This window comes from Hyperolius riggenbachi, chromosome 1 (assembly GCF_040937935.1).
Source record: "Hyperolius riggenbachi isolate aHypRig1 chromosome 1, aHypRig1.pri, whole genome shotgun sequence".
In the NCBI taxonomy this organism is placed as follows: domain Eukaryota; kingdom Metazoa; phylum Chordata; class Amphibia; order Anura; family Hyperoliidae; genus Hyperolius; species Hyperolius riggenbachi.
The window spans coordinates 222,199,597-222,224,983 of NC_090646.1; the positions used below are offsets into that span (position 1 = coordinate 222,199,597).

At 42.3% G+C, this 25,387-nt stretch overlaps 1 protein-coding gene across 1 annotated transcript in view; it reads left to right on the forward strand.

The window, feature by feature from the left end:
• The window catches only part of ARSJ (arylsulfatase family member J), a 147,422-nt gene extending 133,796 nt beyond the window's left edge, over positions 1-13,626 (forward strand). The window contains exon 2 of the mRNA XM_068280768.1: positions 12,208-13,626. Coding sequence (XP_068136869.1) covers positions 12,208-13,606 — 1,399 coding nt within the window. The 3' untranslated portion in view covers positions 13,607-13,626. The remainder of the gene's footprint in view (positions 1-12,207) is intronic.
• The last annotated feature ends 11,761 nt before the right edge of the window (positions 13,627-25,387 follow it).

Below are 25,387 nucleotides of genomic sequence, written 5' to 3' on the forward strand. Positions count from 1 at the left end.
CCTTTTCTTATTTCTTTCTGCTTCATACACAATTAGGAATGACAGCTGAATGAATTGTGCGCCCCCTCCTACACTTCGCCCTGAGGCTGGAGCCTCTCCAGCCTATGCCTTGGCCCGGCCCTGGGGGAGAGTGTAACTAGCCTAGTGCTAGTTACACTAAAAAATTACATTTTTTTTTTTAAAAGCCACCTGCGGCCACATGGCCACAATAATTGTAACGCCAGGGTGGTTAAAACAGAAGGTATTTGCAATTATTCAGACTGGAGTGGGCATTTGAGGTGTCCCACAGTGCATCACTGCAGAATATGTAAATCATCCCTTTGTTGTCCCTGATAGCTAACCACACCACCAGGACCACTGGAATGCAATGATGTGTCAGCTATTTTACATTACAGAGCCAACCTCATCCAACATGCATACAGACTGTTCCCGGACTGGTTGATCCTCAATAGTGCATATCATGGATTAATATGCTCACTGCAACCTGAATAAATGCAAATACCTTCTGTTTTAGTGCATAGCTTAGTAAGGAGATTTATTTTGACCTTTTCAGCCCCTTATGCTGGGCATACATGGTAAGTTTATGCGCCGGTATCGAGCCAACGGCTCATCACCGCTCATCCGCGCGTGCACGCGGATCGATTCCCGCTCGTCCCCGCGGGCATGCCTTATCAGCCACTCGATTAACCGCTATTGTCCGCCCGCGGGGATCGAGCGTGAAATCTATCCGGCGGGTCATCGGACCTGTCGGATATTATCAATCGAGCCATCAGCGGCTCGCTTGATAAGAAAACAAACTTACCATGTATGCCCAGCATTAAATTAGAATCAGAATCAATTTTATTTCGCCAAGCATGACTGGGTCAAGCCCGGAATTGGGTTTGGCACAATGCAGCAATACATAGAAAGAAAGGCAGGAAAACATTAGAATGACAGTAGTATCTTATACTCAAGTATAAGCATACACGAATATACAATCAACAATTAGATATACACAGCCAAAGTCTGCCGTTCCTTTGTAGGTGGTAGGGCGCTGATAGAGGGTGGTAGAATGTTAAGGGAGTCCAGGAGGCTAACGGCCATCAGGAAGAAAGAGTTCTTGTGTCTGGTGGTCTTGGTGTGGATGGCCCGAAGTCTCCGACCCAGTGAAAGTGGGGTGAAAAAACAGTGGCCTGGGTGAGAGAGGTCACTTGCAATCCTCAGTGCCCTGGCTTGCAGTCTTGTGTTATACAGGTGGTCAAGTGGGGGCAGAGGTCTTCCAATGATCCTCTCCGCCAGCCTATTGATCCTCTGTAATTTGTGCCTGTCACTGGCGGTGGCTCCCACATACCAGACCAAGATGGAGGAGCAGAGGATCGATTCAATGGTGGCAGTGTAAAAGCATGTTAGAATCTCCTGAGCCATGCCGAACTTCCGCAGTTGGCGGAGGAAGAAGAGTCTCTGCTGGGCTTTCCATTGGGTTGACGTGATATTGGCTCTCCAACTGAGATCGCTGGAGATGGTGGTGCCCAGCAGGCGAGCGCAGGGCACTCTGGCCACCTCGTTGCCATCGATGTAGATGGGAGGTGGGGTAAGTGCCGACTTCCTAAAGTCAATTTTACGTTCGACGGTTTTGGCCATGTTGAGCACCAGACTGTTCTCTTTACACCAGTGGCATAGTCTTTCCACCTGCTGCTGGTACTCCCAGATGTTGTCCTTGGTGACGAGGCCAACAATGGTGGTGTCATCCACAAATTTTATGACTTTGACAGAGTCTGCCGTGGATCTGCAATCATTTGTGTAAAGAGAGAAAAGAAGCGGGGTCAGGACGCAGCTCTGGGGCGCCCCTGTGTTTGTTATCTCTACCGGTGAGTAGATGTCCCCCAGCCTGACAACTTGGGATCTGTTAGAAAGAAAGTCGTGATCCATAGCCGTAGGGTGGAGTGGACCCCCAGTGTGGTCAGGACATTCTGGAGGGTGCGTGGGCATATAGTGTTAAATGCCGAGCTGAAGTCTAGTAGCAGTACTCTGGCATAAGCATCCCTCCTGTCTAGATGGTTGTAGATGTTTTTTCCAAACAGATGTTTAGAACATCATCAGTGGACCTATTTGCCCTGTAGGCAAACTGGAGTGGGTCTAGTAGGGGCAAGGTGGATAGCTTGAGGGTGGATAAGACCACTCTCTTTAGGAAATTCATGATGACGGACGTCAGGGCTACAGGCCTGTAGTTGTTGAGGTCGGAGATGCCCTGTTTCTTAGGGACTGGAATGATGGTGGACCTCTTGAAACACTCCTAGAATTTGTAACACTGGACAAATATTTGTCAGATCAACAAAAGAAGCCTACAGTTCAGATCATCATGGAAATAGATGTGCAATAAACAGGACCCGTTCTAAAGATTTTACTGCAGGTTTTAAATGATTTTAATGCACGAAATAAGAAATTCTGTAAATATATTCTACATGTCATAAAATTGTGTCCATTGTTGGAATCTGTGAAAAGATAGAAATTTCCATTGTGCTATTAAAACACTTTTAGGTGGAAAGGAGATTAAAGAGGAATAGAAAATGATTTATGAAATGTAAAAAAACTCAAGACAGTGGTTGAAGAAGCTGACTTTGATTATTCTGTCCTATTTCAATTTCACAGCAGGATCAAATGCTGAGAGTTGTTTCACTAAATCCTTAAACCTTCAAAGAAAAAAGGGTTTGTCTCCTAAATGACAATAAACCTCCACATCAGGGAATTGTATGCACATACACTCACTACGCCAACAAGGATTATAGAGTTGATGTTCTTTACTGTTCAGCAAAATATGTGAAATACATTTTAGCTTAGCTGATAAAACAGAAAACTGTAACAGAGGAGTGAACTTTACATTTGTGAACTGGTAAAGGAGGGTCTTGAAGACATATTAGTTAATTTGGGTGCAGATAGCACCTGATAATTTTGGTAGACCACTGTGCAAATAGTGTCTATGGTGGTGGTGATTTTGGCGCGTGATAATTAGCAGCTATAGGGATCACCGTAGTTCCTTTATACTATGTGTGTGTGTGTGTGTGTGTGTGTGTGTGTGTGTGTGTGTGTGTGTGTGTGTGTGTGTGTGTGTGTGTGTGTGTGTGTGTGTGTGTGTGTGTGTGTGTGTGTGTGTGTGTGTGTGTGTGTGTGTGTGTGTGTGTGTGTGTGTGTGTAGCTCTCAGAAACACTGATGTCCCCTGAGTGCTTCTGAAGATGCGCAGCTTCGTACTGCGTGTTCCCAGAGGCATATTTGACCTGTTGGTCGAATTTATGGAACAGGGGTAACAATGCAGGAACAAGGGGACCAAGACAGGATAGGGCAGGCTCTTTGGATCCAGATCCTTCCCTCTCCAGAGGTGAGTATCTGATTTTGCGTCTGTTTTACTTTAATTGTACAGAACCATGTTATTTAAAGTGGAATATAACCCTGCATTTCATCTTTGTTCTAAAACATTATTTACAGCATATTATACAATACAATAACATTTGTAAAGCGCTTTTCCCCCATAGGACTCAAAGCACATTATGCATTATGCAACCAGCATTTTTTTTTTACTAGACCAGCATTCGAAGGGTTACACACAGAGCTTGAAAGTTGAGTGCAGTGAATTGCAGACGCATCCGAACTTTAGATAATGTTATCTCATGTTTATGTAAATGTATCAAGTGAGGAATGTGACACATTCCCTGACTGTGCAGGAGCTGCTGGAGACGGAGAGACACTGAAAGCATGTCTGCCTGCAAAACCGCAACAAATAAAACCAGTTATTAATAAAATGCAAAGTCAGCTCACAAAGCAAAAAACTGTACTTTTGGAAACCTATAACTTCTAAATGAATAATAATACTTATGCACAAATGCAAATATGATAACCGTATGACATATAAAAAGTAGGTAAACATGTTTTTATTGAATATTATGTCAGGGTTTTAAACCGCTTTAACTTGCATACATGTGTTTCAAGCTAGGATAGACTTTATCAGTGGAAGGCCTGGACTTATATTTATATTTCGCACAACCATTATCTGAAATCTACTCTATGGTTTTCTATCACCTAGGCCAGGATTGCAAGCTCTTGCAATGAAATAAACTCTAGGCCAGGTTTGCTGGTTTACTTAAAGGAGTTGTAATCATCCAACAACCACTTAAAGTGACACTGAAGCGTAAAAAGCTCATGATACAATGAATTGGTTGTTTAGTATGGATAATAATAGAACATTATTAATCATATTTTTATTTTCAGGTATATAGCTCATTCTCTAATCATTGTAGTTTACACAATACACTCAGTATTTTAAATGATTTCACAGAGCAGGCTACTGACCCTTTAAACATTTCTCTGCAGAAAAACCATAAACAAAAGAAGAAACAATGAGAGACAGTTGAGATAGGAGCTTCAAAAGACAGTGCTGTCCAGGACTTTATAAAGTCGCAGAGCTCAAAAAAGCTGTTTTGCATAGATAACAACTGAAGTTTCTTAACTCTTCCTGTACTGGAAATAATATGAAACTCATATCTGTGCTAATGTTTTATTTCTTAGAAGTAATACACATACAAATCATTGTATCATAAGTTTATTTTCACTTCAGACTCCCTTTAAAGGACACCTGAACTTAGAGGGATATATAGGCTGCCAGATGTATTTGCTTTAAAACAATACCAGTTGCCTTGTATTCCTGCTGATCCCTTTGGCTGCAGTAGTGTCAAACGCCTGAAACAAGCATGTTGCTAATCCAGTCAAACTTATTTCAGAAACATCCTCTAGAGGCCCTGCTGACCCTCTACAGGCAGAGGATCGGTAGGGTGTCCAAGTAATGTGCATTGTTTAAAAGAAAATAAATTTCAGCCTCCATATCCCTCTCAATTCATGTGTGCTTTTGCTTTAGGGCAGATGAGAAGCCATTGATGCATTTCGTTGCTATGGAAGGCTGAGGAGGGATGATGGTGCAGGGTGAGTAAGTGAACAATAGAAGTAGAGGGGTTCGTTAAAGGCAATCTGCTAGTCTGTATCACTGGCTGATGCATCGGGGGTTGGAGGGAATCAAGGGCCACTGTGTACACATGCTGACAACCATCTAGCGTGTATACAAGGCTTGCAACTTTGCTGTTACTATACTTTTCCTGGCTGGGTAGTGTAATGGTTAAGGGCTTTGCCTCTGACACAGAAGACCTGTGTTCAAATCTCAGCTCTTCCTGTTCAGTAAGCCAGTGCTTATTCAGTAAGGAGTTATTGGGCAAACTCCCTAACACTACCACTGCCTACTGAGCACACCCTAGTGGTTGCAGCTGAAACTCTTTGAGTCCGCCAGGTGAAAGGCGCAATATGAATGTTATTTGTCTTGTCTACGCTAAGATGCTGTCTTTATTTGCTTTAGTTCTCCACTGAACTATTCTGTGTAGTCAGTTTTTATTGTTATCGTTCCATATAAGAACATAATTAAGCAAAATGTGATTATTTGCAGAGATCTATTTGTGCCATAGCTAGACAGTTTGCTTTTTGGGCACTTCTTGCATCTAATTTCATTACGTTTGGCTAAGAATAACTAAATATAGTGGACAAATGGACTGCATTGCCAGCTTTCCGCAGCTGGGCCTATCCAGATATGAGATGTAGAGATGTTTAGCTCTGTGAACACAGCTAACTGCACTTTGATATACAAATGATAAGAAATGTCCTAATTGCTCCCAGCTTAGCAGTACCACTGTGTAATGTTTCCTCTGTGGGAAATGACTGCTAATTACTAGCTAATTGTTCTTAAAATGAGGGGTTTTATCTTTTTAATCCCAAACATAAAATGCAGAAGTGAAAGAAAGAGAACATCTACAGTCTCTGCATGAGAAACTTGTATTATGTATATTAAGGATTCTCTGCTGGTTTTGTCAGAGAAAAATACATTTAGTAACTTTGTTCCTAAGCTTATACATGTCGAAAGCAAAAGCACAAACCATTTTTTAAATTACTTTTGAATTAAGAAAATGAACAGGCAAGTGTTTGATCTTTGTTTTATTCTGTTTATTACATTTTTAGTTTCCAATGTGCATATTCTATTTTTACATATAACACATTCTAGATGGACGGGATATGAATTAAAGAGGAACTTAACTGAATATACTGTAACTTAATGTTTTTACAATTTTTATTTATAAATGATTTAGTCTTTTTGATTTGTGCCAAATCTCACCTCACCCAGATTTACATTCTTAAATGTATCACTGGTGGCAGCATCTTACATAGGTGCATCAGTGTGGTTGTGGACTAAGGGTGTGTTGAATAGTGAAGGAGTTGTATGTGTCTATCAGGGGCATAACTATCTCTAATAGGAGATGGGGCCATCTCCTACTTTCCATTTACCCCATCCCTTCTCTCGGAAATGGTGGATTACCTGATCATCCAAAATGGGAGGGGTGCCCGGACTTCTTCCTCCACCAGGGCCCTCTTCCTGTGCTCCCCTGGCTGCCTCTGCATATCTTCCCACAGATCAGTGTGGCAGTAGTAACAGGGCTTACCTTTGCCAGTGGTGGGTCCCTCCGGCTCTCCTGCTGCAGCCACTATTTGTCCTTGTCTTCCCCTACATCTATGCTTGAAAAACTTCTGAAAACATTTGCAGCATAATGGAAAGTACCTACTGCAATGGACCTGATGGATGCTGAAAGCATGAAGACCCTTCACACTTGCTCCTCTTCTTGGCAGTTAGAACCAGAAACCCCCTCCCCCCCATGTCACATGTTATCTACAGTGATTCAATCCAGTGCATGGGGAGAGGGAGGAGTCTGACTGATCCTGACGACTGTCATGTCTCACTGGTTACTGACAGCATTGATAGACATAGGCCTTAATTCACTAAGATCATGCTGGAGATAATAAGGCAAGAGAAAACTTACCACCACACAGTGAGAGAGTTATCCTATCTCTTAATTTACCTCCTCTGTAGTTCAGTTACCTCCTCTGTAGTTATTTTCACACGCAGCTAATTAACAGCCTGTCTTTAACTTCAGAATTTATGAGTTATTTTAAGGATTGAAGAGTTAACTTAAAGACAGAAGAGTTAACTTTAGGTTTGCCTGAGGTAAAATGTTTCCTGAATACTACATGCCTCATCACCATGGTGATAACTCTAGAAACGTTATTAAAGACAGGAGATAAGCTTAGTGAATTGAGGCCATTGAGTCATTAAGAAGGTGTGGTATCTGACTGGCAGCCATGCCTCCCTAGTGACTGTCAGTCCCCCAATGATCAGCCTCCCAAGAATGTGGACCACGTCACTTCAATTACCACAAGGCTGATCTTAGGTAGCTAGGAAGGTGAGAGGGAAGCACACTCAAGAAGGTTGTTTGCAGTGAGGAGCTGGCACGTGTAACCCACTACAGCAGGTTATTTGCCTTTTTATGTTGCAAAAAAAATGTTTTAGCATTCTGATTTTTAATACACACTTTTTATTACATTATTATTATTATTATTATTATTATTATTATTATTATTATTATTATTATTATATAATTGTTACAAACAAAAATAATCTAGGTCTTCAAGGAGAAATAATAGTTTTAATATGTTATATTACTTCAACACTGTGGTAGATACACATCAGCTCTGTCAGAAATTCGACTTTGGCTAAGTTCCAGGATGTTAAAGGCAAGCCTTGATTGAGCACGAGGCACAGTGGAGCGATGCCATGGAGTTGCTGGGGTTCAGAGGTGACTTTTTTCCTGCACACGGCATATATCACACTTCCTTTCATCAGCCCTCATAAAACCTGTTGGAAGGAGAGAAGTCAGTTCATGATTCAGAGGGGGATCACGCTAGCCACATGTACTTTCACTTAACCAATCCAACAAAGCTCCATGTATATTTGTCTTCCAGGCCTGAGAACCTATTCTACACAAGGATTCTTAAGACAGGCTTAATATGTCACCATTTTGAGAGATGAATACATTTTCCTTAAAAACAAGGAATTATGCACTGTGTAAGCCATTATAATTGTACTCAAAGAGGAAGCATATAAAAATGCAACTGTCATTATGACTGCTAGTATAAATATTAAGCGTCTTTGTTTCTTAAAGAGACTCCGTAACAAAAATTGCATCCTGTTTTTTATCATCCTACAAGTTCCAAAAGCTATTCTAATGTGTTCTGGCTAACTGCAGCACTTTCTACTAACACAGTCTCTGTAATAAATCAATGTATCTTTCCCCTGTCAGACTTGTCTGCCTGTGTCTGGAAGGCTGCCAAGTTCTTCAGTGTTGTGGTTCTGCTATGAACTCCCCTTTATGCACACTGCCTGTGTGTTATTTAGGATTAGAGCAGCTTCTCTCTTCTCTCTCTTATCTTTTACAAGCTGGATAAATCGTCCTCTGAGCTGGCTGGGCTTTCACATACTGAGGAATTACAAACAAGGGCAAAGCTGTTTGCAGGAAGAAAAAAACAGCCTGAAACTTCAGTGCATGGGGGAAAGAAACACACAAATGATCTCTTGAGATTCAAAAGGAAGGCTGTATACAGCCTGCTTGTGTATGGATGTATTTTCTATGTGTGGACATACTGTACATCAACCTACTTCCTGTTTTGGTGGCCATTTTGTTTGTTTACAAACAAACTTTTAAAAACTGTTTTTAACCACTTTTAATGCGGCGAGGAGCGGCGAAATTGTGACAGAGGGTAATAGGAGATGTCCCCTAACGCACTGGTATGTTTACTTTTGAGCGATTTTAACAATACAGGTTCTCTTTAAAACTCAAATTTCCAGACTTATTTTATAATGTTGTGCACAAAACAATAATCATTTGCAAAGAGCAGGAACCAGAAAGAGCCAGGATTCAGTTTATTGAAGTCAGACCAGCGACCATTCTTCATAAATCCTTTCAATGCTGCAGCTCAAAGCAGGGATCAGAGATTTATTTGCTAAGTCAATGTATGCAATTAAACTAAAAAGGTGTAATAAGCTTCATAGCAAACTTTGATGCCTCCCCATGCTTTGTGTATCTGACTCCCCCCCCTCCCCCCATCCCACAGTCAAGTACCCCAGTAGGCCTTGCCCTGAAATAGACCTACCCTAGCTTTACCCTGATGGTAACCTACCTCATCATTATAAAATCCTGCGGCTAATATTAACCTTTTCAATAAAGTGACCCAGAATGCCCTTCTCTTTCTACTTCAAGGACTTACAATGTATATCCCTTATCTACCCCAGACTACCCTTACACTGTACATCCCCTTCTTCTCCCCGACAAGGAGGTCCATAATGCAGGGCCATTTCTGAAGGGTACTTTGTTCACCCTCTCATGCTTCCATACTTGCCAATGGGATTGGCTCACGGTGATCACAGCGTCAGGAACCAATGAAATCGGCTCCTGACTGGCTTACGGAGCTCTGCTGTCATACCGACAGCAGGGCAAGTGGGCTGCAGCGCTGGGAAAGAGGCACGATCAGCAGTAGCGGTGGGAGCATGCTAAATTAGCCTCTTGGAGGCTAAATTGCACATAAAGTCATATACTTTTGTCAATCTAGATACAGTACACCCGCTGTTTATAAATACTGTACTAAAATAATAATTCGCAAACTTACAAAAGATAACAAACTGCTATTAACTCAGAGCATCATTTTTGTGAAAATGTTAAAGTTCCAAAAATGTCAACCGGAATATGTTAGCACAATATAAATACGAAATAATAATACTGAAACACCACTAGCATGTTGTATCCACTTGTATACTGTTAATTCCAAAATGTGAAAGATCCATAATTTTATTGCTGATATTGCTATATAGCCCCACTTAGTATGGATGTTTAAGCTATTTCCACAATTATAGCTTATCACCAAGAACAGATGGAATTTGCCAAAAGGTATTAAAAATGTACAGCATTCCCTTCCTCAATTTAGGAAACCCTCCTCTGCCTTTTTAGCTTTAAACACAGATAAAGATTTTGTCAACTTAAACTGAGATACATGTTGAGTTGTGAATCCTGGAAAATAGGATCGCAACAGGGTTGAAAAGGCGCTTTGCGCTTTAGGAGTGCACTGCGACGCAGTGCATAGGTATGCACGGTATAGGGAAGCATACAGTGCATAGGTATGCTTCACTGCAACTGTAATCACACAATTTGTCTGGTAAACGCACAGCAAGATGCGTATCATTTCAATAGAATTGCCACACCATGCCACTGACGTGTAGATGTGACTGTACCTGTACACTATAGTTGCATTGCATTCCGCTGCAATTATATTGTCCATTGCAACACAATGGATGTGGCATGGAAGTACCCTTAATGTGCAGTGGAACTGAACTCAGAACTACCTCTTCGCTCTAAAAGATAAGCAACAGTATGATAACCTTTAAAGAAAAACATTTCTTTGTTACAGCTGATACAAAGCCTGCAATAAATCTGCAGTGTGTCTACTTCCTGCTTTCATGGAAACAGACATAGGGGATAACATCCTGTGTTTACAAATTAGCTGCTCTGTTGAGGCAGCCAGCTGACATAGCCGAGAGATCAAATTACCATTGTGATTAGTCACATATAAGGGGGAAATAGAAAGGCTCTCTAAATACATACCGGGTGCATTCCTCTGTTTTCCTTCTGTCCTGTGCAAGAGATAAGGTCCACTTTAACTATGACATGGAAAAAAAAAGCCAGCTTTTATGAACATTAACAATGTCTGTGCAAATTTAGGATTATTGTCAGGATGTGTTAATAGAAAAGAGCTTAACTGATATTTATTCAATTAATTTCAACTAGAACGATAAATATGCTTAGAAATATGAAACAAATCACATTAAACTGAATGCATAAAAGATCCTACCTATTACATGTGAAAAGCCCTTGTTTTGTTAGTTTACAGAACACACATAGCACAACATGCAGTGGATGAAGCCTTTGGAATGCAGATCTGCTTATGTTAGTGCTACCCTTTCAGGTCTGTGACCTCTAACAACAAGCAGATGAAAACAGCACAAGTATGGGCTCAGAGATAAAAAGCAGGGATGATCATATATTTTTTGAGGCTTGAACTGCTTGCCTCCTAATCATTATGGCTAATCAGAACTGGTCCTTACAGCTGCTCAGATGGAATTGTTTCCTGTGAGTGGATGCATTTTTGCCATGCTTTGTAATCTTGAAAGTACTGACCTTGTGATCTCCGCAGAGCAGCACTGTACTGTTCAAAGGAGAGACTTGACTGCCTGAAAGACTGATGTCCACAATGCACAAACCTCTCCCCATGAGTCATGGCACCTTGTCTTTTTTACACTTTAGCTGTGTGAAATCTTTTCAACACCCAGCAAGAAGACTAAAGAAAATAAGGTGATAAAAAAAAACAAATGTATTTTTGTCGGAAACTGCTTCCTTGCAAAACGCTCAACTCATTTAAGGGATAAGGTGAGATATACAAAGATAACTCCTGGGAAAGGATTGTGCATTCGGGTTAATACCACTTTTGTGGCTCCTTATGTATTTTTTCTTGCATTTTCCATCATATACGTTTTATTGAAATAAAATAAATATATTATAGCATATTTTTGTAGCACTGATATCTTCCACAGATATGTACACTCATTTTTTGCAAACTGTCCCTCAGAGGAGCTCACGATCCATTCCCTACCATAGGCATAGCTTATGTCCTTACTTTTGCTTACTGTGCCACTCACCCATTTCTTTCATTTGCATTATCTCTTATTTGACTCTGGGGAGAAAAAGGATTATATCATTGGATGGTACTTGGGTGGGCATATTGTAACTGTTTGCCCTTGAGGGTATTGCTATTGTATATTATATGGCAAATGGGAAAGCAAAGTGTGTTGGTGTATCTACTGTAACAACAAATATTTTAATAGCGGACTCAGTTCTTTATGTTGTTTGGGAATTATTTAGAATGGCTGGTTCAATGACTGGTACAAAAGTACAGTGTCCTAAAAATTAACATTCCTTGTTTAAATTAAACATAGCGCCAAACTGTTAGATTGGGAAACTGATACATGTTTGCTCCTACATCATTGTGTCTGTCTTTCTAATAATAAAAAAAGGCAAAAAAAAACTTGTTATGGAATAATGTGTGATCAAAGAATAATGTAAGTAATTAAGAATTGTTCAGGGATTAGCAAAGCGTATGTGACTCCTGAACACTCATATCCATCACAGAACACTTTTTTATTTTAATAAGCATGAAGGATTTCATACAAAATGAATGTTATTAATACTTCTTTTCCTTTGTTACAGATACCAGATACACACCGGTCTCCAGCATTCTATAATAAGGCCTTCTCAACCAAACTGTCTACCTCTGGACAACCTGACCTTGCCACAAAAACTCAAAAAAATTGGCTATGCAACGCACATGGTGGGAAAATGGCATCTGGGTTTTTATCGTAAAGAATGCATGCCGACACACAGAGGGTTTGATTCTTTCTTCGGGTCACTTTTAGGCAGCGGCGATTACTACAATCATTACAAATGTGACAGCCCAGGAACATGTGGATATGATCTATATGAGAATGATAATGCGGCGTGGGACCATGACCGTGGTATTTATTCTACGGAGATGTACACCCAACGAGTGCAAAAGATCTTGGCCAGTCACAATCCCAGGAGACCCATATTCCTTTACCTAGCTTACCAAGCCGTTCATTCACCATTACAAGCTCCTGGAAATTATTTAGACAATTATATGTCCATTACTAATGTCAACAGACGGCGTTATGCTGCCATGTTGTCATGCCTAGATGATGCAATTAATAATATTACTATTGCTTTGAAACAATACGGCTTCTATGACAACAGTATTATAATTTATTCATCGGATAATGGTGGCCAGCCAATGGCCGGTGGCAATAACTGGCCTCTGCGTGGTAGCAAAGGCACTTATTGGGAAGGTGGGATACGAGCTGTTGGATTTGTGCACAGCCCACTTTTTAATAACAAGGGCTACGTATGTAAGGAACTCATACATATAACAGACTGGTTTCCTACACTTGTTACTTTGGCTGGAGGAGAAATCGATGAAGATATGCAGTTAGATGGCTATGACATATGGGAGACAATAAGTGAAGGAAAACCTTCTCCAAGATTGGATATCCTTCACAATATAGATCCTATGTATACCAAAGCAAGAAATGGCTCCTGGGCTGCTGGCTTTGGTATTTGGAACACTGCCATCCAATCTGCTATAAGGGTGCACCACTGGAAATTGCTTACAGGAAACCCTGGGTATGGAGATTGGGTGCCTCCGCAAAGTTTTACTAACATTGGACTCAGCCGATGGCACAATGAACGAGTGTCTCTCTCGAGTGGAAAGTCTTTGTGGCTTTTTAATATTACGGCTGACCCATATGAAAGACATGATCTGTCAGGAAAGTACCCAGATGTTGTAAAGCAGTTGCTCAGAAGACTTGCACAGTTCAATAAATCTGCAGTTCCAGTGCGTTATCCCCCGAGGGATCCAAGGAGCAACCCAAAACTTAATGGGGGGGTTTGGGGACCATGGTACAAAGAGGGATCTAAAACCAAAAAAGCAGGCTCAAAGAAATCCAAGAAAAATAAGAAAAAGAAGGGAAAGAAGAACTCCGGCCATCGCAAACAGATGTACTCTGGTTGTCATTTACCTCCCTCAAATGCATGAGATAAAGTATATCAAAACAAGACAGTCTCTCTCAAAACAAGACAGTCTGCAACTTAATTAGCGATGATGTTGCCTTTAGAAATTATCAATAATGCAAATGTTTTGACTTGCATGCAGATTTTAGGCCCGGTTCACATTAGCGGTTGTTTGCCAAACGGACCGGATGACCTGACCGGATCCGGACCGGATCCGGATCGGAACCGTACGGTTCTGATCCGGATCCGATCCGGATCCGGTCAGGTTGCATCAGGTGGTAATCAGGATGCGATCCGGATCCGTTTGGCAAAGTTACGTAAAAAAAAAAAAAATGTTGGGGTCTGGGAGGTCAGCAGAAGGGGGACCTGTGGAATCAGGCCCTCTGCTGTTTAGCACTCACCTCCACCTCCGACATGCTGCCAACATCCTGCCAACACCTCCAGCTCGTGCTGCTCCACTCCAAAATGCTTGCCCATGTGTCCCCAGCCAATATCGCCGCAAAAATCCGCATAGGAAGTGGGGTAGAACATCCGGATTTCTCAGCCAGTGTGTTGTGCGGCCTCCGGTTCCCATTTGTTTGTATTGGCCGGATGGTGCAGTCCGGCTCCGCCCCGGATACGGCTGCCGGAGGGGCCGGATGAAAAAATAGCGCATGTTGGAACGGAGGCCGGAGTCCGGATCCGGCCCGGATCCGGTCCGGCTCCGGTTCTGCAGAACGGACCCATGTGAACGGACGCATAGGCTTTAATTGCTATGCCGTGCGTCCGTTCCGTCCGTTCTGCAGGCGGTGCGGCTCCGGCACGGCGATTCCGGAGGGCCACCGCAAGTGTGAACCGGGCCTTATAGAAATTGCATCTAGCTTAGAATCGTGCCCATCCAAACTAGCTACAATGGATGCAACTGCTTTCAATGTGCATTAACTCTGCGTGCAAGTTGGAAAAATTAGCATTGCAATGATCATTTCTAATTGTCATAAGTACGGCACAGCAATATACAAGGGCAATAATGTATTTTTACATTTACGAGGTACACCTACATTGTATAGACTTTTATATAGTATAGGGAAAATGTTGGTACTTTGGATTTGATTTAGTAAGCTTTTCAAAAACTAGAGATCATGAGAGAAAACTTAAAGGGAACCTAAAGTTACTCAAAGGTGCTGAGTTTCATTTACCTGGGGCTTCTTCCAGCCCACTCAGGTCCCTCACTGCCCTCCTGATCTTCTGCGTTTCGCTGCTGTGCCCCTCTGAAAGCTGCCCAACTGAGCAGTGTGGCGGTCTACTGCACATGCATGACCCAGGGTTCAATCACGCTCCTGTGGTTGGGAGTGTACTGCACATGCGCAATTGCAAGTTTTACGAACTGCAAATGGGCAGAACGCTCCTGACCATGAGAGCGTAAACAAGGCTGGGGCAATGCATGCACAGTAGCCAGCGACAGGGTTCAGTTGGATGGACATAGCAGCGGACCGTGAGTACAGCAAAGGACCTGAAGGACTACAGGGGGCTGGAAGAAGCCCCAGATAAGTTAAAACCAATGCCTTTGGGACACGTAAGGTTCCTTTTACGTCATCCAAAAAACCTGATATGGATTTATTACAAATTCTTTACTCTTTATTAAGTGTTTGAGCTACAAGAGGTAGCATACACCCTTAGCCAGCATGTTTTTGAGCTAATTCTAGAACAGAGTGGAATAAAAAAGGTAAGAAGTGTTGGGTTTATGGATGTGTCTACCATCAGACAAATGCTATTTCATTAATGTCTCAGTAATTCCTGCTGTTGTCTGATTTTACCTATGTGAATGTTACAAACTTATACCACATAAAAGCAGTCATTTTTAATCACTCTAGCCAGTTCTGCCTCAATGAGGTTTCCCTAAACCGAAAATTTGCCATCTTAACACAGAAGGTATGTGCGATTATTCTGGGTGGAGTGAGCTTATGATGTCTCCAGTAATGCTTCACTGGTGAATATGCAAATCATCCCTTTCTTGTCCCTTATAGATAAACACACCTCCAGAACCAGCTGGCATGCAATGATGTGTCAGCTTGTTAATTGTTCAGAGCCAATAATCCATTGATGCATTGTGGGACAACTCATACACTCACTCCAATCTGAATAATCACAAATACCTTAAATTTTAAGAACTACTCAATTAATTCAATAGATTAGACTTCAGATTCAACATAAACATTTATTCTAATGAACACCTATTTAAACTAATGCATATTCGATCAATATTATTTATTGTTTACAGATCTGAAATGCTGGGTCTGTGGAGAGCACAGACAGGTACAGGCAGAAGCACACCATCTAGGCTATGCATAGCTTTCTACTGCATCAGGCAGTACAATGCGTGCAGCTGTAGTGGTGAGATCAATATTACACAAGGTGTGTAGTATTGAGCATTGCAGATTGGTAGAACATGAAAATAACTCATATCTGGAGGATATTGATGTTTACCTGATTGACTACCGCTAATCTTTCTAAGTGTATGGGCAGCTTTAGGCCTTTCTAGCTGCACATATATCACAATATATATATATATATATATATATATATATATATATATATATATATATATATATATATATATATATATATATATATCACAACACAAAAACAATTTACTATTACCCTATAAGGTGATCTATCTAAAGATCAGCCATAAACATAGTCTGCAAGTATAAATATAAAGATCCCAGCAGGCCAAGATAAATCTACAAAGAATGTATTATTTGCAATAAAAAATTAGCTTTGTATAAGAAAATCTTATTTGGATTCTATTCATGTATATTTGTATTGCATTCCGGAAATCACAAAAGTTATTATTGCAATTTACTTTTTAAAGTCAGTTGAACCATCATTGTTTTCAGTGGATGATTGGTTATTTCTTGGAAAACAAGGTTTATATTTATTTACTTCTCAACTCATTGCTAAGATACAGAGACTGGTAAACTCATTTTCCACTGCTGGGCACTTAGTTTCTTCTTTTTACAGTATGAGGGATTTATTTGCCTCGTCTAGTATATTTTTCTCCTAAAAGCAATTTATCAGATGGACTGTGTTCATGGCCATTATGCCTACATATGAGTTTTTGTCCTCTTGACTTATAGTAGTGCCTTTCGCAGGAATTAAGTTGTTTCTGAGAATGTTACAACCTCATCAAGGTTTCTAATGGCACTCATTTATTTTTATTGGGGTCTTGACATTATACAATTGTATCACTTTAATTATCTTGACCTGTTATCACTAATATTTATTCTTACAGACTGCATGTTTAGGATTGATCTTTTGGCTATATATGTCTCATAAAGTAGTTAAACCCTTCAGTTATTAACAGGGTAGCCAGGGCCGGCCCGCCCATGAGGCGGGGTGAGGCGGGTTCCTCAGGCGGCAGGAAGTGGAGGGGCGGCACCAGGCATAAAGAGGAAGTGACTGCGCCTGGTTCTTGCCGCCTTCTAACCTGACTGGAGAGAGACGGGAGAGAGAGTGCAGGCTGCAGTGCAGACTCTGCAGTGAAGTCCTGCTCCTGTGGTGCCTCCGTGCCTGCACACTCCATGACAAAGGCAGTTGCTTGGGGCCAATCTGCACTCAATTTGGCTTCTTTCAGTAGCCCCTCCACTAAGTAAGCGGGCATAGTATGTGTGCATTGCCCGCTAATAAATAAACACCCGGCACTATTTCCTCCTCATAGCAGCAGCGGCTCTGCAGAAGTGCGCAGCTTCCGGGCCTCTGTTGTACTGTGCAGGAATTACACAGATCCGCACTAGCGGGGCCGGGAAGCTGATGAAGGAGGTTCAGCTGCAGTGAGGGAAAGTTTCCTACATCTGAGACGGTGAGACTAGCTGCCTGCTTTATCGCACTTCTGATGTGCCTTCTGCAGCCTGGGACCCACTCTCCTGACCACGCTTCTCCTCTTGGCTGGGATGTGCACGGGCTCCTGTGTGTCACTGCAGGATTCAGAACACAGAAAGCCGTGATTGCAGGCAGCTAGTGACATGTTTATGGCCCCAGGACAGCTATGGTATGTGCAGGCTGTGCAGTCCTCGGTTAGGTAAACAAACATTACTATCGCTGCCTCTTTTGTTGTTTGTTGTTGTGCTCTTTTAACTAGCTCTGCTTGCAGCTTTACTATATAAAACAGTTTGCTCTACTGTGATGACGTCTTTTAAGGTGTCCACTCCATACACTAAAGGTGCCCATACATTATATGATGCATGGGCAGATCGACCAAGTGACAGATCTCTCTCTGATCAAATATGAAAGGAGAGAGATCATTTGCCTGCCCATATAGCAGCAGACCGATTCCCAAAAGATTTCAGCATGAAATCTCTTGGGAATCAGCCTTGTGACTTAGCACCTGCCGCCTCACCACCTTTGTCGTTGGATCACAGGATCCACTTCACAGGAGCACAATGGAGGGGACTAGTAGGTTGGCAAGGGAGCAGACGGACTGCAAGGGGCTTAAAGGATCCCATACATTATTTGATTGGCGGCATCAATCTCTGTCAGAGATCAATGCCTCAACGTGGCCACCAGATTGTAATTACCATTTCTGTCTGAAACTGAAACTATCAATCTGGCAAGATGGAAAGATGCTGAGTGCACTCAATTGGCACTCAATTTCTGGACGATCGAAGGACCCCTGGCTGGTCTCCAATCTAAGGTGTGTACTCCTCCGGCTGTGCAGAGTGCTGAAGTGGGGGACATACTCGCCTATTTACCAGCGCACACCACCCATGTCCTGTGTCTTCTCTCCATCGTTGCCAGTGCGCCTGTATTCCTTGGGCATCTACGTGGTTGCACACATGCCACCATGTCACATGGTACAGGGGGCGATGGAGAGAAGATACAGGAGGAAGCGTTCGAGGGGACAGGTGAGGGTTATTGCGTTTGTGTGAGTTAGGCTAACAGTAACTGGTGATATGAACATGGGGGCCCAAGTTGCTGATTTGCCTAGGGCCCAGTTAAGCCTTAATCCGGCTCTGAAGTGGATCATGCTGGATGCCCGACGCCCGCCCTTCGCCGCCGCCAGACCCCATCCCCGGTGAGTCAGTCACTTTGCTGCCTTAGGCTTTCTTTCCTGGTCGGCTGGTCGGCCGTGTGGGGGATGTACAGCAGATGGGGGTATACAGGGCACCAGTAATGGACGTACAGACAGTAGGGAATTAGTAATGGTGGGCGTACTGTGGGGATGGAATCAGTATTGAAGACATATTGGGGGGCTTGGCAAGGGGAACAGGATCAATGAAGGGGATGACAAAGTCGAAAGGAAGATGAAGGGGGGGGGGGGGGCACAAGAAAGGTGCTAAGTGGGAGCAGGAAGATGGTGACATGTGAGTGGGGATCAAAACAGAGGGAGGAGGGCAGTGACTGCAAGGAGGGGCATAAGACAGAGAGACTCAGGAGAGAGTGGCAAATAAGGAGGCATAGGGGAGAGGACACAGAAGGGAGGCACAAGAGAGAGGGGCAAAGGAGGCACAAGAGAGGCCACAAAAGGGAGGCACATGGGGAAAAGACACAGAAGGGAAGGACAGGATGCACAGGAGAGGGGCACAGAAGAAAGGCACAGGAGAGAGTGGCAAAGAAGGACTCCTTCTGAAGGAGGCACAAGAGAGAGGGGCAAAGAAGGTGGCATGAGAGGCCACAGAAGGGAGGCACATGAGGGAATGGACACAGAAGGGAAGGACTGGATGCACAGGAGAGGGGTCACAGGAAGGAGGCACATGAGAGGCAGCACAAAAGGGAGGCACAGGAGAGGGGTCACATAAGGGAGGCACAGGAGAGGGGGGGAGAAAGGGCACAGAAGGGAGGCAGGAGAGAGGGGCACAGGAGAAAGGGGGCAAATGAGAAAAGCACTGGAAAGGGGGCACAAGAGATAGTAGATGACATCAGAGAGGTACAGGAGAAAGAAAGAGATGCACAGGAGAATAGAGGGGGGGGGGGGGGGGCGCCTTCACGATCTTTGCCTCAGGCAGCAGAAAGTCCAGGACCGGCCCTGAGGGTAGCTATGGTTTTTAGTAGAACTATACTCCTTTACACTATACTAAAATGTAAAGCCAAAAGATGTCTCACACTGCTCCTGCGAAAGCCCCAGCGGTGTTAAATATTATTTCTACTCCAGGCTGCTATTGACTCGGGTGTAACATGCAATTCAGCTTCCAGCTTTTGCTGGAGGCCGAAGTAGGCTCCCTGCACACTGCATGCGATTCCGATTCCGCTTTTTAATCGGTTTTTACATCCGATTCTGATTTTTACTCTTTACTGCATGTTGCATTTTTTTATCTGTTTTGCTGTTGAATGTATTCAGGGAAAATCAGAATTGAAAATCGGAATCGGAATGGCAAAACAGATTTGCAGTGTGCAGGGAGCCTTAGGGCTCGTTTCCACTATAGCGAATCCGTGCGGATTCGCATAGTCAATGTAAGTGGATGGGGCTGTTTCCACTTGTGCAGCGGCGGGAGCGTTTTTTGGTGCGGCAGAAATCTGCACAGCAGAGCCGTCAGATTTCGCGTGCGGGAGGAATGCGGGCGAATCGCCGCTAATGCATTTAATAGGGAAATCGCATACGGCTTTGTCATGCGGATTTCCCCGCGATTTCTCGTGCGATTTCGCATGGTTTGCTATGGTGCTTTACTCAGGCAGTGACATGGTTAAATTCGCCTGGCTCCTTGCCATTCGAAATCGCATGCGAAATCGTGGCTAAATCCGCATGCGGAAACGCAGCCGCATGCAATTTCTTCTGCGGTGGAATCCAGGCGATTCCGCACCGCAACAGTGGAAATGAGCCCTTAGGCTGTTTTTTTTATCATAATTTGGACTTCGTCTTTTGAAGGCACCCGAATACTGACTGAGTGCCTTTATAGTTGTAATTCACATTACAGCCCATGGCGGCGCTGGCTGCACCCAGATTTCCAGGGCCGTTTTTGCCTGACTCCCCTAAAACTCCATATTCATTCATATGATATCAGAACATAGCAGGAGTGGTGGAAGGATAGTAAATCTACAGTTTTAGTTGTGCGCGGTGTCTGACCTTTTTGCAAGGCCAGGCTGTTCAGAATATTATAGATAAGTTCTTACTGTAGTTGTGTGCATGCAACAGCAATAGCTTAAACACTCATTCGCTATTCTTTTAGTAGCCCCAGTATGTTTTAATATGATTCAGATTTCTAATCTCACCAATAGCAAACACTTAAAAGATCCATCCCAGTTAGCTGGACAAATTTGAGCAGATTGACCATGCAACAGAAAACTGCAGTGTGCATGGAGTGTATGTCAATTTTACTAGTAGTAGGTAGGTAGCACGTGTTAGGTTATGTGTGCATTATCTGAGTACTGTACCTGGGCAACCTACACATTATTTATGCAATGCGGGTCACACTAACTACACAATGCTGCATACAGGTACCTGTTGGAAATACCAGTAAAATTACTGAGCACTCTCTGCCAGTTTAAGCGCTGCATAGTGAATATGTGCCATTGTGTCATCTGTTCCCCATTTCCAGGTTGCTTCTATAACTTGAAGGGATAGAAAAGTCATCATATTAGCACCCATTTCTACTGGCACCAAATCACGGACATTTCCTGCACATGATTTTGGATGCAAAAGCACAGCCTATTGAAATCAATAGGGTGCATCCGGCCGTGTGTGGAGTGATGCATGTTGCAGTGTTTCACAGGCACAGCATGGCTATTGGGATTCAGATGCAAATTTGCATCGGCACAGATGCCACGGCCGCTTCGGAAACAGTCATGTAACCCAAGTGGAAATGCAGCTTTGCTTGGAGTTACATGACAGATACATGGTACTGTAGACGTGTGTTTTTATTGTCTTGCTATAATGATATCTTTATAACTAAACACATTGCAGTTATGTTTATCAATCACATTAACCACATATCATGGTTGCTGGGTGAGGCAATGCAAAGAGCAAAACTGAAGTGTAAGATGCAATTACCCATAACACAAAATATGTTTCCTCGTACATATCACAAATCCTAACTGGTCACAACAGGCTATTGTGCTTTTATACTCAGCTGCCTAATGAATAATCCTGATTATCTTTGCATTACCTCTTCCTAAAATACAAGTTGTTTTACTGTATAAATATATGCTGTAACAATCACATTGGAGGTTCCGAATACCCAAGCAGCTCAGGGTGACCCAAAACTTTGAGGAAAGTATAGAGGACTAATGGTACCCCTAAATTGTACAATAAAAACAGTCGATTTTCCCATTTATTCAACCAAAACAATCTACTTGAATGAAAGTTAAAAATATTTTTTTTCATCAAGGAAAACTAACGATTATCCCGTTATTTCAATAAAAATCTGATCTGACATGTTGGAAAAATCCTTATATTCAATCTAGCGGAATAATTGAATGAAATTATCCAATCAAAAAAAAAAATTGAACCATGTATGGGCACCATGAAAGAGACCGAAAAGCTCTCCTACTAAAAAGCCAACACTCAGTGTAGTTTGCCTTATTAAAACAGAATGTATTTGCAATAATTTAGCTTTGAAGGAAACATCCAAGCAGGAAAAAAAAACAAAATCCACTTACCTGGGGCCTCCTCGAGCCCCTGGCTGCCGTCCTGTGCCCTCACCGCAGCTCTAGTGGCTCCTGGTGTCCTCCGCTGCAGAAGCCGACCTCGCAGAAGTCGGCTTCTGCAGCGGAGGACACCGGGAGCCACTTGAGCGGCAGCGAGGGCACAGGACGGCAGCCAAAGACTGGAGGAAGCCCTAGGTAAGTGGATTTTGTTGTTTTTTTTGTGCTTGGACCTTCCCTTTAGGTGAGTGACTGTGGTCTCCCACAATGCATCACTACTGAATATGCAAATTATCTTTTATGCCCCTGAAGCAAGGCTGACATCCAGAACCGCTGGTGTTTAGCAAGCCTATAGCTTATAAATTGTTTTAGTAATCACAGAAACGTAAACAGTGATCTATCAGGTTCATAGTCTGTGAAATATGCTTTACATTTATCAAATTTTTGGGATGTTTCATATGTGTTTGTTAATGTTACTTGTATTTTAATAGAAACCTTCTTGCATTTTAGTTTAAGTGGCTTATACAATGAAAGTCTGATTTTTAGCACAACTTATTCTTATTTGTACATTATTATTTATGTTGAAGTAGTCCTCACACTGTATTGTGCTTTTGTATTGTCTCTAGGACCAGAGAAGCATCTTCCAGAGGGGGCAGGAAATTGCCTGCAGCTTTTTCCTGTTTACCCTCACTGGAAACAGCCTAGTAGTTTTCATGTTTGTAAGAAAGGATGCCCAGTGTGAGACATTATGAAGGAAAATGTTGCAGAAATGTAAATAAACTTGGCAAATGAATGGAAATTGTTGCAAATCGTCCACGCAATTTGTTTTCCAAATGTCCTTTGTGAATGTGATGGATACTTAATTGCTGGGTTGTGTTCATTGGAGATTTCACAGAGACCATAAATATGAAGCAATCACTTCAACACATGCCCATGGACTGCTAGGTTACATAAACTGCGTTCAGTATGCAACAAAGAAATAACTATAATGAAAGAGAGAGGTTACCAAAAAGTGGAAAATCACTTTATTGTAAGTAAACCACGTGATGGGAGTGTTTCTCTGGACCAGTCTGCCATTTGCAATTAGGATCACCAGTTACATATTGAGCTGATTTACTAAAGGACTTATGCAAGGAAGGACAGAGACATTGCACTGGGGTTGATTAAGGCTGTGTCCCCACTTCAGCGAGAACAGACATTTTTTACCACCCATTTACACTTACACACATAACAGAGCTCAATGACAAGCCTGGTATATTATAAAATACAATAAGTCATATAAAAATACAGTAATAAATTATATTGCCCTTTCAGACACAGTTTTGGGGTTCTTCTTCTTTCCGGGAGGTGTAATAATAAATGTATCCCTATACTATGCGCTTTGAGTCCCACGGGAGAAAAGTGCTCTACAAATGTTATTTGTTGTTGTTGTTATACATAAAATATTTGTCAGTACGCAATCAGGAAAGAAGAAAAAAACACGACTGGAAAAAAAAAAAAAACCTCAACAAAGATTAGACTTTGTTTTAGCATTTTGATTCAACAGCATAACTGAAATATCACAAATAAACATTAAGGTGGACCTGAACTCTTGCACAGGACCGAAGGAAAACATAGAGAAATGCACCCTGTATGTATTTAGAGAGTTTAACCTGTCTAATACCCCTCATTTTTGTCTAATCACAAGTTGTAACAATATTAGTAATATTGTAGTAATGAGTAGTAGTATTGCTGTGCACAGAGAGCACACAGCAATATTACCATTACTTTCGTCAACCTTTGCTGCGGTAACACGCTTTACTAAGGGTACCACTAACATAGCAATGGTCCCGCTACATATACTGCTGTCAGAAGTAAGGGTAATATTGTTGTGCACTGTCTGTGCAAGGCAATACTACTGCTGGTATGTGAATCGACCCCTATGGCCCTGATCCACCAAACTGCAGCATGATTGGCTTGCACAGGCAGAGCATGTCAATTTTACTGGTACTAACACCGGGGGAGCCCGTTAATCCATTAGCTCCCGAAGAGAGACCCTACGTTTCACTGTAAGCTTGTTTTTTTTTGCATCTGTGGATATTGAACTGCTATGACTTGCCACTTTGGTTTCAACTGTCCAAAGAACATTCGCCCAAAAGCGCTAGAATATACAAATTCCGTTCTGTCACTGCAAATAGCATGTGATAGCATTTACCTCATCTGCTATTTGCATATAGGGAGATACCTCAGGGACAGGGCCGTAGCAATAGGAGATACAGAGGTTGCGACCACTGCCCACACTGCGGCCCTTGGGCCAGAGGAGCCCTCCCTCAACCACAGTATTAGCACTCTATTGGTCCTATGCTGGTAATAATCACTTCTTTAGAAGCTTTGAATAGTGGTAATCATTAACAAACTGTTCCCCATTCCCTTCTTGCACCTTTGACACTGTGATTGTCCTTTACATGTATAGAGTTCTTGGGGGGGCACTGGGGCCCATAGTTCCTTAGCTACACCACTGCCCAGGAGTACACAGAGTTCTCACTCATTAAAGTCTTATATGCAGAGTTGGATTAAGACCATACAGAGCAATGCATTTGGACACATGCCAGCACTATCAGGCTGGTAGGTTTTGTTCTGCCAAGCAAACCAATGAAGGTTGGTTGTACTGGTAGGGACCCAGAGAGTGGGCCAATGTACATATTCAGTTTTCAGAGGGTCACAAAACTCAGGTGAGTCCGTGCGTGTACTCCAGAGTACTGAATCTGACCTACACAAACCTCTGACAAGGCAAAAATATATTACAAATTTAGATCTCTGAATTTATGATAGTCATGAACAAACAAGCAAACTAGCTAGCAGTCTGTCTCACACGAAACATGATACTGCAATATTCTAGAGCTGAGTCCTCAAAATTGTTGACCTCTTGTGAACTATACATCCCAGTATGACAATGGCCTCAATTCAGTAAGATCATGCTGGAAATAATAAGGCAAGAGAAAACTTACCTCCACACATGGATCTTGCCTTATTAAGATGTAGAGATATGTTTTCACAGTGAGAGAGTTATCTTATCTCTTCAGTCCTTAAGTTACCTCCTCTGTAGTTATTTTCAATGCAGCTAAATAACAGCCTGTCTTCAACTTAAGAATTCTGGAGTTATTTTAAAGAATTAACTTTAGAGATCTCATCTTAACTTAAAGACAGAAGAGTTAACTTAAGGTTTGCCTGAGGTAAAATGTTTTCTGAATACTACGGCCACAATTCATTAAGA